We start from the raw sequence: 14,775 nt of genomic DNA on the forward strand, positions 1-14,775 counted from the left end.
TAACCCTCCGAGGCCGGCGTCTGGCAAAGGCGTCGGAGAGCGACAGCGGGACGTTGAGCGCAGGGTTGGCGGTTCCCCCGTGTTTCTAATATAGTAGAGTGGAGGAGCGGGAATATAAGCGCTCTCACTGTACAGTCATGCAATTACGGCGAAACGAAATGGAAAGGGGTTCATTCAGGGTGCTCCGCTGAGGCCTCCCCCCCCCCCCCCGCCCCCACCTTTATTTTTTTTCCTTAAACGCGGTTACTAGGTGCGCGGCCCTAAATTAACGCAACAAAATGAAAATACGAGAACGTCGTACTCCTTCGCCATTAACGTCCTGGGTGAAACCATATGCGATACTGATTTATTACCCGGACCCAATTACTGTGGGCTGAGGTGCGCGTACGTTGGGCTTCCGTTCCAGTGCCAATTCTCTCATAGGTATGCGCCACCGCGGACACCGTCGCGAATTCATTTGGCCGCCTTTCAACAACAACAACAACAACAACAACAACAACAACAAGAAACTTACCGGGTGCGGTTATATCGAGCATGCGGGTTCGATCCCGCGGCTGCGCCGCATATCGATGGGGGCGAAAAGAAAAAAATGTAAAAAGAAAAGAGAGGGGGAGAAAAAAAGAAAGAACACGCTCGTATGATTATAACGAACTCCAGGCGGTGAAGATTAAGCCGGAGTCCCCCACTATATATATGCGGCGTGCCTCATAATCACATAGTGAATTCGGCACGTAAAACAGCAGAATTAAATAATTTTTGAAGTTCAGTTGTGCAAGGTTGGCGATCGAGGGTATGACGTGATGCGAAGTGGGGCAGTGACGATGAATGACGAATGGTTTAGTATAGCCACGTAGGGCGTGCTTTGATTTGCGCGATTTGTGAGCTGTGAGGTGACGGAATAAAAAATATCTGCGCGAGAAAAGCGGCATGCCACGATTGACCCGCGTAACTGCAAAGGAATTTTCCGCCCGCGCACATGTTGATGAATGTCTCTCTCTTTTTTTTTTTTTGACAGATCCTACATGGGCCTTGACCTTTCGAGCGCGTTCCTGAATTGCTATGCGGCGAGCAATCCTGTCTTCAGCCGTTGCCCCACGTTTCTTTACATAACATTTCAGGTTTTATGCATTGCTTATGGTAATTAATGTGTTGTTGTTCCAGCTGTTTTGGTAATATTGTTCGCATAGCTTATCGTGAAGGTCCGTATTCACTATGTTTTGCGTTTATTTGCTAAATTGCACTCTTCGTACGTCTTTTTTTTTTCCTTCCTTTTTGCTCCAATACGGCTATCATCACGCAGCAACGAAGTGGAAACGGTATTTCTTGTTTTTCTGCCCTCATTTGCACGACCGTAATAAGACATAGTGGTTGTTGCCGGGCGCGTAAAATAAACATTGATAGACTATGTTTTGTTAAGCACAACATTTCTTTCTTTTCTTTTTCCGCGGCACTCGGGGTAACCTTGTTTATTGAAGCTTGTTTACATTTGACCATTTTAGCCCTGCAGCGACTCGCTTATGCGATATCTTGTCGCGAGTCGCGTGTAATTTCGTTTCTCAAGCTCGGCCACAAGCACTGTGTACACATTCTACGCTCGTTCAAACGTGCTCGAGCGGGTTCTTGTTCACAAAAGCAAATGTAACTAAAAAAAAAAAAACATGATGTTTGACATTCCGAACAAGGCCTACCTGTAGTGGAGGGCCGCGGATTAATTTAGACCACGAGCACGGAGCACAAGCCTTTCTGTCTTCCACTCCCAGCGGTATGCGCCTACCGTGGTCGTGAATCGAACCCCCGACCTATGTAGTGCTCACTGACAGATAGCCGCCAGTCGGTGAACATACCGCGGCTGATATCTGATGGTTGTTAAACAGATTGAGAAGGCTCTCGAAAGCCGCGTGTGCAGACGGGTACGTTTTTCGCCTACTGTTACACAACACGTATACGACGTATACGTCGCAGGGGGGTCATGCATTTAGACACCGAAATAGCGCAACTGCCCCGGCGACACATCAACATCTCTGCCGTCGAGGAACCTTCTCTCCAAACCCCTCCGCTAATTCCAGGAGGCGAATAATGTGACGTTCCAAGGCGCGTGTCCATCGGAAGACGTCACAGAAATAGCAACGCTCAAAAAAATGCGCCACAACAAATTAAAACGTGCCGCCAGCGCGGAAGCGAACCCAGTGCGCAGGTGCGCATGCGAAATCACGCATTGACACGATGGAACATAGTGAGAGCCAGAGCGTTGCATCCAGAAAAAGCGGAAGAGGGCGGTGGTGGCGTTGGCGTTCTGTTCTGCCGCTGCGGCAGCCGACTACTGCTAAAGCAAGTCCAATCTTGGCCGAGATCAAACGCAGCAGCAATGCGTATACCCCTTCCCATCACCATGTGCTTTATTCAGACATGCAGAAAAACTGTTGTATCGGTTTGAAGCAGATATATGATTTTCCAACAAGGCGGTGGTTATTAAGACGCTGAAAATTCCGAACTTTTCCACGCATTACGCCTATGTTCTGTGACTTATGTCGCCATATGGTAAGGAAGAGTCTGAATATTATGCTTATTTGACTTATGGCAATACCATATAGTCTCACCGAATGGTACATTTCGTGATCGTCACATTTGATAGCGCGTAGCAACTGCATAAATAGCGAAATGCCACTCGTGATACTGCTCGTAATGCTTGGAGGAGGCAGCATTATCGACTGGATATATTAGGCGAATTTTTAAAAGCACATCGCAGTTTCAAAACGTCTGTTAAAAGCTTTCAGTTTTTAGTGCCATTGAGGCCGAATGCGACGCCAGCGCCGCGCCGCGCCTGTCCTCATAATGTTTTTTTTTTTTCTCCGACTCGGACGTTCGCGCTCGTCGGGAAATACTGTAGCGAGCGTGAACCCAAGTCAGCTGATTTTGGACAGGTCTCGCCATCTGTCGCCGGCGCGGCGCAACTATCGCTCCTATGCGTGAAGTCGGCCATGTTGACTGTGGATCGGTGTTGCCGTCGTCGAGCCGCCGTTGATGAAAAATCTTTCCCGGCGGTAGCGTAGGACCCAAACGCCAAGCTGGATAGGCTACCGGAATACCTCCGCGACACCGTCGACTGGTTTATGGGGTAAGCCGAGCGCGCGCTGCCCGTGTCGGCAGCCGCCTTTTTCTGTCAAGCGCGCATGCCCCTTTTTTGCCTCTCGTCCGAGAAAAAGGTAACACCGCCGCTCGTGCACAACAACACACGGAGCGGGACGGCGATGGTGGGAGGCAACGCAACACGCTGCCCGTGCCCGGTACGATCCTCTTTGCAACAGCCAGAGCTCCGAAAGGGCCCTCGGTGCGAGCACCTGTCCGCCTAATCGGCGTGTCGCCAGGCTGCGGCATATTCTTCCGGCGTCGTCGGGCCCCCCGTTCGAACGCGTTGCTGCTCACCGTTCGAGCCGCTTCGCAGGGCCGTCGAAAGCGCTGGCGCGCCGGGGAACCGGACGCACACTTTACTGCGGCCTGCCCCCCTTTTTCTCCTGCGTCCTCTGATCCCAGCGCGGAAGCAAAAGTTCAACAAACGCGAGCGGTGTCATCGGTGCGAGCGAACGTCAGCCGCCGAAGGTTTTTACTTCGTGACCGTTCGCGGAAGAAAACTACCGCACTCGCCTTTTCTTGTTTTGTTTTCGTCTCGTCCGAGCAGTGTTGTGTAGGCGTGTGTGCATGTTGTGTGTACTGCGCAGGCTGAGCGGGGTCATTTTCGGTCCTCCGCGCCCGCCCGCGAGAGGCCTGCTTCGCGCAGCGCTGCCGACTGCCGAAGAGCGACTTTCAAGGTCTGCTGGTTCCCGGCAGAGAGTTCACTGTTCTCTCCAGCTCTATCCAGTTCGGCAAGCAGCGCGAAGAGCACCGCGCATTGTATGTAGTACGACGCGCTGAGGTCGTCCGCCGAGCACCGGGTGGACGAAGCTCGGCCCTCTTTCTCGACGCGATGCCTTTATTCGTATTGCTTTTGTTGTCGCCATCCTGAGGGACCGGGTATGTCGGTGGGGGTGAAGGACGAGTCTTCTCGTGCACCCCGGCGATTGTGCTTTGATGTTTTGCTCCGGCTCGGCCGTGAAGTGGTCGCGGAGTGTTTGTTTCTAGTCCGAGAGAACGCGACGCCTGCCCGCTGGCATCTGGGTCAGGCCCGCGAGAAATCAGCTGGCGCAACGCGGCCGAAAGCAGTCGAAAGAACCGCGCTTGACCGGCCAGCACACCTGACGCGATGCGTTCTGTTCCCGTCACAACGTGAGAGAGATAAGCGGCCGAAAGAAACCTCCGTGTGGCAGGTTCTTCCGGTGCGTGCGACGTTTATGGATTACGCGAGACGCTCTAAGCGTCCGAAGGGTGTACGATACTACAGCTGGCGATCAGGCTCGAGAAGGGGGTCTTTTTCTGCATAGAGCGATTTACGCGAAGGAGGAGATTGCTCGTCTCGGCGGGTCGTTAAGGGGACGACCCCTGAATCGCGACGCATGCATGCCCCATCGTAGCGTCGAATGCGCGGTGCGATTCGTTCGCGCGCTGTCATCAATAAAGCGTAGGTTTCGCGCTGACGATGTGACCGCCTCTCACAGCCGACGACCGTTTAATGAGCGGCCCCTCTTTCGACGGGCGCGTGTGCTGTGAATTTATGGGCGCCAGCGAAGCGGCGTCTGAGCAGTTCCCGATTGTGCGTGGCGTGACATTGACGACGGAAAGGGGACAGCCGCTGTCGCTGATCGTTTTCTTTGTGTTATCGCTGAGGGCCGATGAGTCATTGCATTGTCGGTCGCAATCGCGATGCCAAGCGACTATTTGCGTTGTGGTTGCACTGTATTGCGCAAGAAGAGAAAGTGAAATCTGATCAGTTGTAATCAATTCCGTGTTGTTGGGCAAATAGAAGCTCATCACTCGGTGCACTAGACGGAATTCTCGTATGCGAGAAAAGTTTCGTCTTGTGGCGTTCACCGTGCTATCGTTCGTTTACAGTTACGTACACCTCTCATCAATGGACAGTTACTGCTAGTTCAGAGGTCAGGTATTGCATTGTATGTAGTACAAAACGAATTTTCTACATTGGAATTTGACATCGTGTCAGGAACATTCGGCAAACCCTAACTACGTCATCACAGAGTTGAAATATAGCGCTCGCGTGTCTCGTCTCGTGGCTTCTGAATTCTCATCGTGCGCGCAGTTTGTGTTCACCTGTATCGCTCCTGAAGTGAAGTAGCCCTACTCGTTGTTTCCTCGTTATTGCACGATATTAACGGTATACCTCTTCGTTGTTTAGCCGTTTTACTTTTGCTTTAGAATGAATGCGGAGCGAAGCTACGATAAGTACGTATGACCACCTTCTGGGTCCGTGACCACGGACGAGGGAGCTGCTCCTTCTTATTTTCTTGACTTCACTTACGGACAACTTACGGTCTGGAAAGATAATCATGTGTTTCTATTTCATTTCACCATGTGTAGAGGCGATGACGATTGAAGAGTTACCGTTTACCTTGGATCATTGTTGGCACCACTGTTGCCATTTTGTTATTGTCATAAATTATATTGTAATTCACATGACGTTTCTCAAGGCACCTTCGACCCAATTAACGGGAATATTAAGCGGATTGTGTATGCTGCTTTTCTGTATCGTTTAAATTAACTAAATGAGAACAAATATTTGCTTTGCATTTACTTGATAATGTAACCCATGCGGTGTCCAGGCACCTTATCCGTCTTGTTACATGTTATGAATTGAAAAACGTAGCTTTTATATATATATATATATATATATATATATATATATATGTGTGTGTGTATGTGTGTGTGTGTGTGTGTGTGTGTGTGTGTGTGTGTGTGTGTGTGTGTGTGTTGAACGAGCGTTGTGCTTTTATGTAGACTGTTCCCTTAAACCTCTATCGTAAACTTGTATTTGAATATCGCTAATATGACGCTTGAAGTCTTTAGTAATGTCTGTTTAACCATATTTAATATTTTTTTTATGTTTGTAAGATTTTCGTGGCGGATTTTTAGCGGATTCAGAGCCAGTAATATTAGTCGAATTCTAACGAAATCTGAACCGTCCTTCAGTTTGATCCTATCAAGAAACAGTGGCAACACTGGTTGGCACACGCCCCAGTGCTGGGAACCCTGGGAGTCCGCGGTACAGCGGTACCCCCCATCTGGAGCTCACGTCAACCACGGATGCCTTTATAACCAGAGAAACCTTGTTCTGTCGATTCCGCCCTAGCAACCGTGGTGGATCCTGTTGATCGAACGTTCTTCACATCTCAGCGGCCTGCGCTGGACAGTCACCGCGGGTCAACAGTTGTTGCCACTACCCACCGTGGGCGAATGGTCAATAATTGGGTGGTTCGCGCAAAATTAGTAGTAGTAGTTTACGAAAATAAAAGCAGTGACTTCCTTTCATTCCTTTTCCTTTATTTATTTAAAATAATGAACAGCAATTTACTACTACTACTACAACTACTGCTACTATACTACTACTGCTACTACTAAATATCAACGGGACAACGTTCTGTTTCTGCAGATGACATTGTCCTGTTCAGCAACGCTGGGGACGGCTTGCAACAAATGATTGAGGACCGAAATCCGGCAGTGCCCAAACGCAGTTCCACATCCAGAGAAATCGGAACAACTCATAATTTATTTCTGACCCTGAAGAGTACGTTAAGAACCACTAATGAAATGTTTATTGTGCTTTGCGTAATTACTTACACTCATATACTAATTAATTTGTAATTGGTTTGTCGAATTATCCGCAGCTGAACCTTCACTGCAGCACATCACAAACGCAACAATGGACGTTCCGTTCAGTTTCCCGCCCTTAAATTCTAATTTTGAGGCACTAAACACAGCACTGCGTACTATGGTCCAAAAGTAGCTATGAAGGTAAGGGTGCGAAAGACAGGCTCAGAGGAACATGATCTTCGTTATTTGCATATTGAGCCTTTTTAAGCTCTGCCATTTCTCTACGTCAAATAGTCACGAGGTGGGGGGGGGGGGGGGGGCTTAGGGGTGACTCGGATAACGAGAAGGAAATCTCCAGAATAATAAAAATGGCTCATAGTGCTTATGGCAGGCGCATCAAAGTCATAACCGGCAGCCTAACGCTATTCTTGAACAGTGCACAATCATTGCATTCTTCTGGTACTAACACATGGGGCAGAAACTAGGATAAGAATCTCGGGGAGAAGCTATGGGGCGAGCATTGAAGCTAAAAATGATGTTCATATGACAGCGGTGTGTATTAGATAGCAAAATTATTTGACTGGCATTCTAGTTCAGATTAAGAATTAGTGGAGTTGGGTAAACCATGCAATAGGCTCAAAAGCAGATAACCGGTTTAGTAATAGTACCAGTATATGGTAGTGTTTTGTCTTTTTTACATATTGGCATTGTGGAAGTACATTGTCACGTGTTTACCGTACTTGAATCCGAGCCGATGCTGTTTATAAGGTGTCGAAAGCGAAAGGCTCCCTTGACCCAGGGATCCAGCTCGAGAGTTATTTTGTAAGGATGCGGACCAGGGAAGTTATACACTTCCACTTCTGGAGTGCCAGTCCCAGCCGCCGCCTACGGGAGCGAGTGAAGCTACCGGCGGCCATATTGCTAGAAGCAAAAAGAGCACGGCTCCAACATAGGCTGCCGCGATATACGCACGGTGCTCCATATGTTTGGGGGTCCGCGATGAAAAATGAAAATGGCGCTCCTTTGAGAAGTATACTAGTGCGATGTTGTGTGTCGCCGTTGTTGAAAAAAAATACTGCGTCGACTTATTGCCGCAGGTTTTGAGAAGTTATCAACGGGACGCTTCGCCAATCGCACTTCCTCGCTTCGTTAAATCATGAGCGGTCTCTCCATACAAACTAAGCTTGTGTGATGGGAGTGCTTAATGAACATTCACCACGATTTACCTAACAATTGACGTGAAAGATTATCAGACACCTTGCATAAAGAGTGAGTACACTACCCGTCCGTCAACGTTTGACTAAATGGTGCCGCCACTATTTCATCTTTCGTGAACGCTGTCGTGTGGTTGTAGAGATGTGGAGAAACTTTACAGAATACTTTGTACCTGCTGCAGGTAGTCCCAAGTAGGCATTCACGCAACTGGAGGCCTTGTTCAAATTGCAATATTATATTATAATTACTCCTTATTCTACTGCACAACTTTACGAGCTGGTTTACACAAGGGGCCGCAAGTTACGTGTTTAGCATCCTGTACGTGACACCACCGGGCAAAAAAAAAAGAAAAAAAAAGTATGTTCCATATTCATCCACGATATCTCTGAGTGTTGCTGGCTAACATCCCTTGGGCTAGATCTAGTGGTCTAACGTAATAGTTCTGCAGAAACCCGCAAGGTGGAGAGAAGTAATTAATAAAGGGATAATCAGACATCCACCCGTTCGTAGCAATTGCTACAAAGGAAACCCATAGGGGTTCTTCGAAAGAAAAGCCTCGCAGTTGAAGAAAAATTCGTCCTGGTCCGGGACTCAAACCCGGGAGCACCGCCTTTCCGGGGCAGCCGCTTCTTCAAATGCGAGGCTTTTCTTTCAAGGAACCCGTGCGGGTTTCCTTTGTAGCAATTGCTACGAACGGGTGGATGTCTGATTTTCCCTTTATTAATCTAGTGGTCTAGTAGACATAAATGCCAAAGATAGTGGACGGATTGATAGGCGTCGCCGTAGCACAATTGGTAGTGCAACGCACGCGTTATGTGGAGGTTGTGCGTTCGGCTCCCACCGGAGGCTTTTCGTTCACTCATTTGCGTTTTCATAATCCTAATTTCCAATTTCAACCGTGCTTAACTTCCCCAATGCTTCCCTTGGCGTCATTGCCTGTTGACTTTATGTGGTCTCGCCACAGTGTCTGTGACACTGTTTGGGGGCTGCATCGTCCCTAATCCGGTAATCTCAGAGGCCACGCTCTGTAGGTCACTGTTGCCTGCTTTGAATCGGAGGCGCGAGCAGAGAAGGCGCCACACTCCCATAAAACGCGGGGGGCGTGTTCATGCAAAAACAAACCCGCTTCTCCAGATGTTTTTAGTTTGCGCTAAGCTGCTAAAGGCACGTCGATTGAGAGCTAAGCGAAAATATATAGCGCTAGTAGGAAAGTTTGGCAAGAATTGAACAGTCTGCATTTTCTTTTGTGTTCAAGTACACTGTAACTTTATTTCACAGTCGGAAAAACGCGTAAAGCGTAAGTTGATTACGCGGGCCTGTCGAGCACGTTTCGTTCAAGCACCTCTCGCGTTTTTTTTTTCGACGTGCTGCCTTCCTAACTCGATGGACGGAACCGGGGGACAGCGTGGTCTGTGCGGGCAAGAAAGTGTCAAGGAATCGCCTAACGAACTCAGCAGTTCGTTCGCGCACTCCACTTCCAACTCCGGGCGTCACGAAAGCCACTGTGTTGGGGCGAAGAGACTGACGCGCTACGGTGAGGGAAAAGATTGTTAAGTTTGCTCGAGTGCTGTCGTCGTCCTGCCTTGCGAAAATAAAAAAAAGAAAGTGCCCGAAATGACGGGTTGGTCCGATTAAAAAATAAAAAAAAAGTTGCTGATTGGAGAGGGTGTTCATTTTGTTTGGCTTGCCTTGCGTTTCTAGAACGTCTACTGCTATGCCATTTTTCCCGTTGTGGAGTTCGATGAAGTCGCACAATTTCGCCGACGCGCTGGCCCGTAGTTTTCTCGCGGACAGAGGCGTCACGATCTGCGGACACCCAAGCCTTTGACCAGTCGTCGCGTCCCCATGCGGAAACATGAGGCCTATGTAAATGGAGACATTAGCAAATGATGAGATTAAAAAAAAAGGAGTCAGCCGATGTCCACATACAGTAGACGACGATAGCTCGATCGATGTAGACAACGAGGAGTTGGGATCGGACATTATAGAATGAGGCTTTTTTTGTGTTCCGCGGCAGTTGATCAAAATATGGCGACCGGCGTCGTTGGTGGCGAGCAAGTGATTCGTCTCACTCGGATGAATATCGCGGTTGGCTTACATTCGACGAACCTATGTTTCTTTCAATATTTCAGGGACTCGCGATGTATGGACATCAAGCTAAGGTTACTTTGAGTCGGCTCAGATCAGGGCCTCGCACGACGTAAGGGAGCGTTGTTAAGGCTTGCACCTTCACATTGTGACGTCATTTGGGAAAACCGATGCTACGTACTATTGATGGCAATGCCTAGAAAAAAAAAATGTTGGGCGTCCCATGCGTGCCCCATTGCTAAGTATGGTCTCGCTTTTGCGTTTGCGCGTTACGTCATCTACAGGATGTACTGCTTGAATATTGTATGAGCTTTGGGGCTTATTCTAAGGAGTTCGGTTTGCTTCTTTTTTGTTGTTGTTTATTTAATTTTTTGTCTGCCGCCAGAAGCGAAGGATAACATAGTCGTTCATCGGGCGTGGTAATAGTGCCGCGCTTTCGTCGAGCACAGCTTTGCGAGACGTCGCTGCATACCGTACCGGAGTTGTCATTCGCGCAGCCGCCGTGTGGCCTCGTCCGCCCACCACTGTCTTCGCTTCAAGGTCACCTTCACTGCACTGCCTAGCCACCTCTGGTCTCGTTGTTTAGAGAGCGATCTCGTTTTCTGATATACCGCCGGAATCCCTGCTGATATTCTCACCATTCATTCTTGGCTCTGCTTGGGCAATAAGCGGCGAGGACCCCTGCCGTGGAGACCGGTTTTGCGCAGCTTGACTTCTCCTTTGACGAAAGCGATGCGGTTGACGTCAACACCGGTCTTGCCGACGATGGGACGCCCAAAGGGATTTACGGCAGAGCCGGCCCATTGTTAGGAGAGAGACAGACAGACAGACAGACAAAGAACTTTATTAATGGTCCTGAGGAACCGGCGTTAGGGTACCCCCCTTTTCAGGGAGTCCCCGTAGCCGTCGCGGGCCGCACCCACGTCGGGGTCGGAAGATCGTGGTCCTCCGCCCTGTCGCAGGCCCTCTGGACAGCCCGTAGTTGCTCTGAGAGGTCGCCGCTCTTAAGGGCTGCCTCCCAGTCGGTTAGAGTGGTTAGCGATGAGCTGCGTAACGCAGGGCATTGCCAGAGCATATGGGACAAGGAGCAGTACGCCTCCCCACAGTCTGGACAGTGGGGTTCTACGTTAGGCGCGAAGTGACTGAATCTGCCCCTGGAGGGAAATGACCCCGTCTGAAGCATGCGAAACGCCGACGATTGTGGTCTATTAAGTTTAGGGTGTGGTAGCGGAAAGGCCCGCCGAGCAAGTTGATAATGTGTCAAGACTTCGTTGAAGGTGAGAAGCGAATCCCTATACAGCCCTAAGTCGCCGCCCGTGAGTCCACCTGAACCGCCGCGGTGTGTAAGACCTCGCGCACAGTCATGGGCCAACTCATTGGCGTTAACAAGCTCAGAGTGTACATTGATTCCCATATGGGCCGGGAACCATTTGATGCTATGAAAACCAGCAGCCCCCTCGCTGCCGAGGATGGCCGCCGCCTCCTTTGAGATCGAGCCGGAGGCGAAAGCTCGGGCTGCCGATCTGGAGTCTGTAAAGATATTCGAACGTAGAGGGTCCTTCAGTGCTATAGCTATAGCAACTTGCTCGGCTACTGTTGAAGAAACCTTCCGCACGGATGCTGAATTAAGGAGAGTGCCATTACAGTCAACCGAAACTACGGCATAGTGATCAGAGCACTCGTACTGGGCGGCATCAACGAAACATGCCAGATTCGGAGTGGCAGCAGCCGCTTTTAACAGGGAACGAGCCCTGGCTACCCGGCGCCCTACATTGTATTGAGGGTGGACGTTACGTGGCATGGGATCTACCCTGAACGTATCTCGGACCATGGGTGATAGGGTCACGTTGCGCTCCGTGATTTCCTGGTGACCGCATCCAACGGATTCGAGGATGCGTCTCCCCGCTCGCGATGATGATAGTCGAATTATTTGAGCCACTCGTTGGGCCTCGATCACCTCTGATAGGGTGTTGTGCATGCCTAGTTGCATGAGACGCGCGGTGCTGGTAGTGAGTGGTAAACCCAGCACGCGCTTGATGCTTTTGCGCATGAGGGCGTCGATTTTGGCCTCATCCCCTTTAGACCAGCGCAACGCGGAGGCTACATAGTTAACGTGGCTCATCAGAAACGCGTGGTAGAGTCTGAGTAGATTGCTCTCGCTTAAACCCCCTCTGCGGTTCGAGACCCTGAGGATAAGCCGAAGCATATTCTCCGTCTTCGAAGTAATGCGGGCTATAGTCTGTGAGTTGCCCCCGCGAGATTCCAGCAAGAGTCCGAGGACCCTGATGGTATCCACTCTGTGAATTTGTTGTCCGTCCTTCGTATAGAGGGCTATGGGAATTTGATCTAAGGGTGTGGAGCACCTAACCCCCCGTCGGGTGGGCCTATACAATAGAAGTTCGGACTTGGTTGGTGACAGACTCAGGCCCGTGTCTAGTAGGAAGTGTTCTGTGATGTCGAGCGCCTCTTGGAGCGCACTCTCAACTGCAGCGTCAGACCCTCCCAAGCACCACACGGTAATATCATCCGCGTAGAGGGCGTGACCCGTTCCTCTTACTGTGGCCAGTCTGTCCGAGAGGCCCTTCATGGCGATGTTAAACAGTAGGGGAGAGATGACCGCCCCTTGCGGGGTGCCTCTCGCTCCCAATGTAAATTCCTTCGATTTGATTTGCCCTATTTTGACAGTGGCCTTGCGATCCCTGAGGAAGGAGCTAACGTACGCATGGAATCGTGGCCCCAGGCCCAGATCTGAGATGGCGTCTAGTACGAACCGGTGCGAGATGTTGTCAAAAGCCTTAGACAAGTCTAGAGCAAGGATGCCCCGAGTGTCTCTAGTGTCGACATCAATGATTTGCCTCTTTATAAGTAACATGACGTCCTGTGTGGAGAGTGCCGGCCGAAAGCCGACCATGTTGTGAGGGAATAACTCATTATTTTCTATATGCCTAGATATACGGTTGTGAATGACATGTTCGGCCACCTTACCCACGCAGGACGTGAGCGAGATGGGCCGCATGTTCTCCGGCCCAAGAGGTTTGCCTGGTTTCGGGATGAGCACCACTGAGGCTGTCTTCCAGGAGTCGGGGACTAGGCCCGTTTCCCAAATTTTATTGACCTCCCCGGTGAGCAGCGCAACTGATTGTTCGTCCAAGTTTCGGAGGAGCTTATTGGAGATGCCATCTGGGCCCGGCGCAGAGCGACCGTTGAGCGTTTGCAGCACCTCCCAGATTTCGGATTCCGTGAAGGGGGCGTCGAGCTCCCCCACCGCTCCCCCCCGATAACAAGGATAATCCCCGTCACCGGAGTGGCCCAGCGGAAGATACTTTTCGGCCAACTCTTGCAAGAGGACGTGTTCAAATACGCCCGCCGCCTTTTGATTATGAACTATGCGATCGATGGCTAGTCTCTGATTGCTTTTGGTTTGCGAGTCGTCGAGTAAGTGTTTGAGCAGGTTCCATTTGCCCCCCGTTCTCATCTGCCCATCAACCGAGGAGCACACTTCATTCCACTGTTGTTTGGACAGTTCGATGGAATGAGTTTCAATTGTACGATTGAGCTCCGCAATTGTCTTACGAAGCCGGCGGTGGAGTCTGTGCGTTCTCCAGCGGTGCAGGATGGAGTTTTTGGCTTCTAGGAGGTGTGCAAGGCGCGCGTCCATACGATCTACCTTTAGGTCGGTCTTAACCACCTTGGTCGCAGCTTGTACGTCCTTCTGTAGTCTTGTGAACAGACTATCGAGATTATCGTAGTCGGTCTGGTCCGCCTTCCGTATTTTCCGGAAGGCATCCCAATCCGTCACTTTAAATTCCCTGGTAGGGGCTGTGCTAATCGTTAGGGTAATCTCCACAATGAAGTGGTCGCTGCCCAGGTTCTCTTGCAAATTTTGCCATCCTGCTCCGGGGGCGTTCTTGACGAACGCCAGGTCCGGAGTGGTGTCTCGGACTACCGACGTGCCGGTTCGCGTCGGGTATTGAGCATCCGTAATCAATTCCAGTGAGCAGTCAGCAACTGCCTGGACAAGGAGATTGCCCTTGGTGGATTGGCGGGGGTATCCCCAGGCATTGTGGGGGGCATTGAAGTCACCCGCTATCACTATGGGGGCTCCCTTGCTCAGGGCCACCGCCTTTGTCATGATCGTGGCGAATGACTGCCGTTGATCCGACGGCGAGCTGTATATGTTTAAGAGAAAGACACTGCTCTTAAGCCAATTGTTAGGGATAATTTCGACCATAATGATTTCCGCCCTAGTTCTGCCAATTTGTAATTTGTGTACTTGAAAGGAGCACTTCCGTGCGACCAAGGTTGCTAAACCCCGCTTTCCTTCCTCCCGTATCGATACAACCCGGTATCCCGGGAAGGTGGGCGCGTCATCGAGAGTTTCTTGTAAAAGAATTACGTGCGGTTTGACCGCCTGTGCCGAAACGAATTGCTGCAGCGGAGCTTTGCGCCGTTGGAAACTGGCACAGTTCCACTGCCACACAACCAACTTATTGGGATTGACCGCCATGGTGATTGCCTTGGATTGGCCATTCCACCGTCTTGTTGACGGGGACGGCGCTTGCGGGTAAAGGTGCCCGACGGGGCTCCCTCGAAGGCTGTCTAGCCGTAGCTAACGCGGCCTGTGCACTTTCCAGGGACGCCATCCTTTTAAGGAGGACAGTCACGCTTTCAGCGAGCTGCTGAATAGCCCGCTGCATGCTTTCTAAGTCCTTGTTATTGGACTCGGTCTCCATAGAGTCAGCGTCCCCCTCTGGGGGCGCGGCCCTACGTTTACCC

The 14,775-nt window shown here is 50.5% G+C and overlaps 1 protein-coding gene across 1 annotated transcript in view; it reads left to right on the forward strand.

Moving 5' to 3' along the window:
- Positions 1 to 2,914: 2,914 nt before the first annotated feature.
- Mob2 (MOB kinase activator 2) overlaps positions 2,915 to 14,775 on the forward strand; it is a 170,791-nt gene continuing 158,930 nt past the window's right edge. The window contains exon 1 of the mRNA XM_065453307.2: positions 2,915 to 3,115. Within this exon, the coding sequence (XP_065309379.1) occupies positions 3,111 to 3,115 (5 nt within the window). The 5' untranslated portion in view covers positions 2,915 to 3,110. The remainder of the gene's footprint in view (positions 3,116 to 14,775) is intronic.

Source organism: Dermacentor albipictus, chromosome 3 (assembly GCF_038994185.2).
Source record: "Dermacentor albipictus isolate Rhodes 1998 colony chromosome 3, USDA_Dalb.pri_finalv2, whole genome shotgun sequence".
Classification (NCBI taxonomy): Eukaryota; Metazoa; Arthropoda; class Arachnida; order Ixodida; family Ixodidae; genus Dermacentor; species Dermacentor albipictus.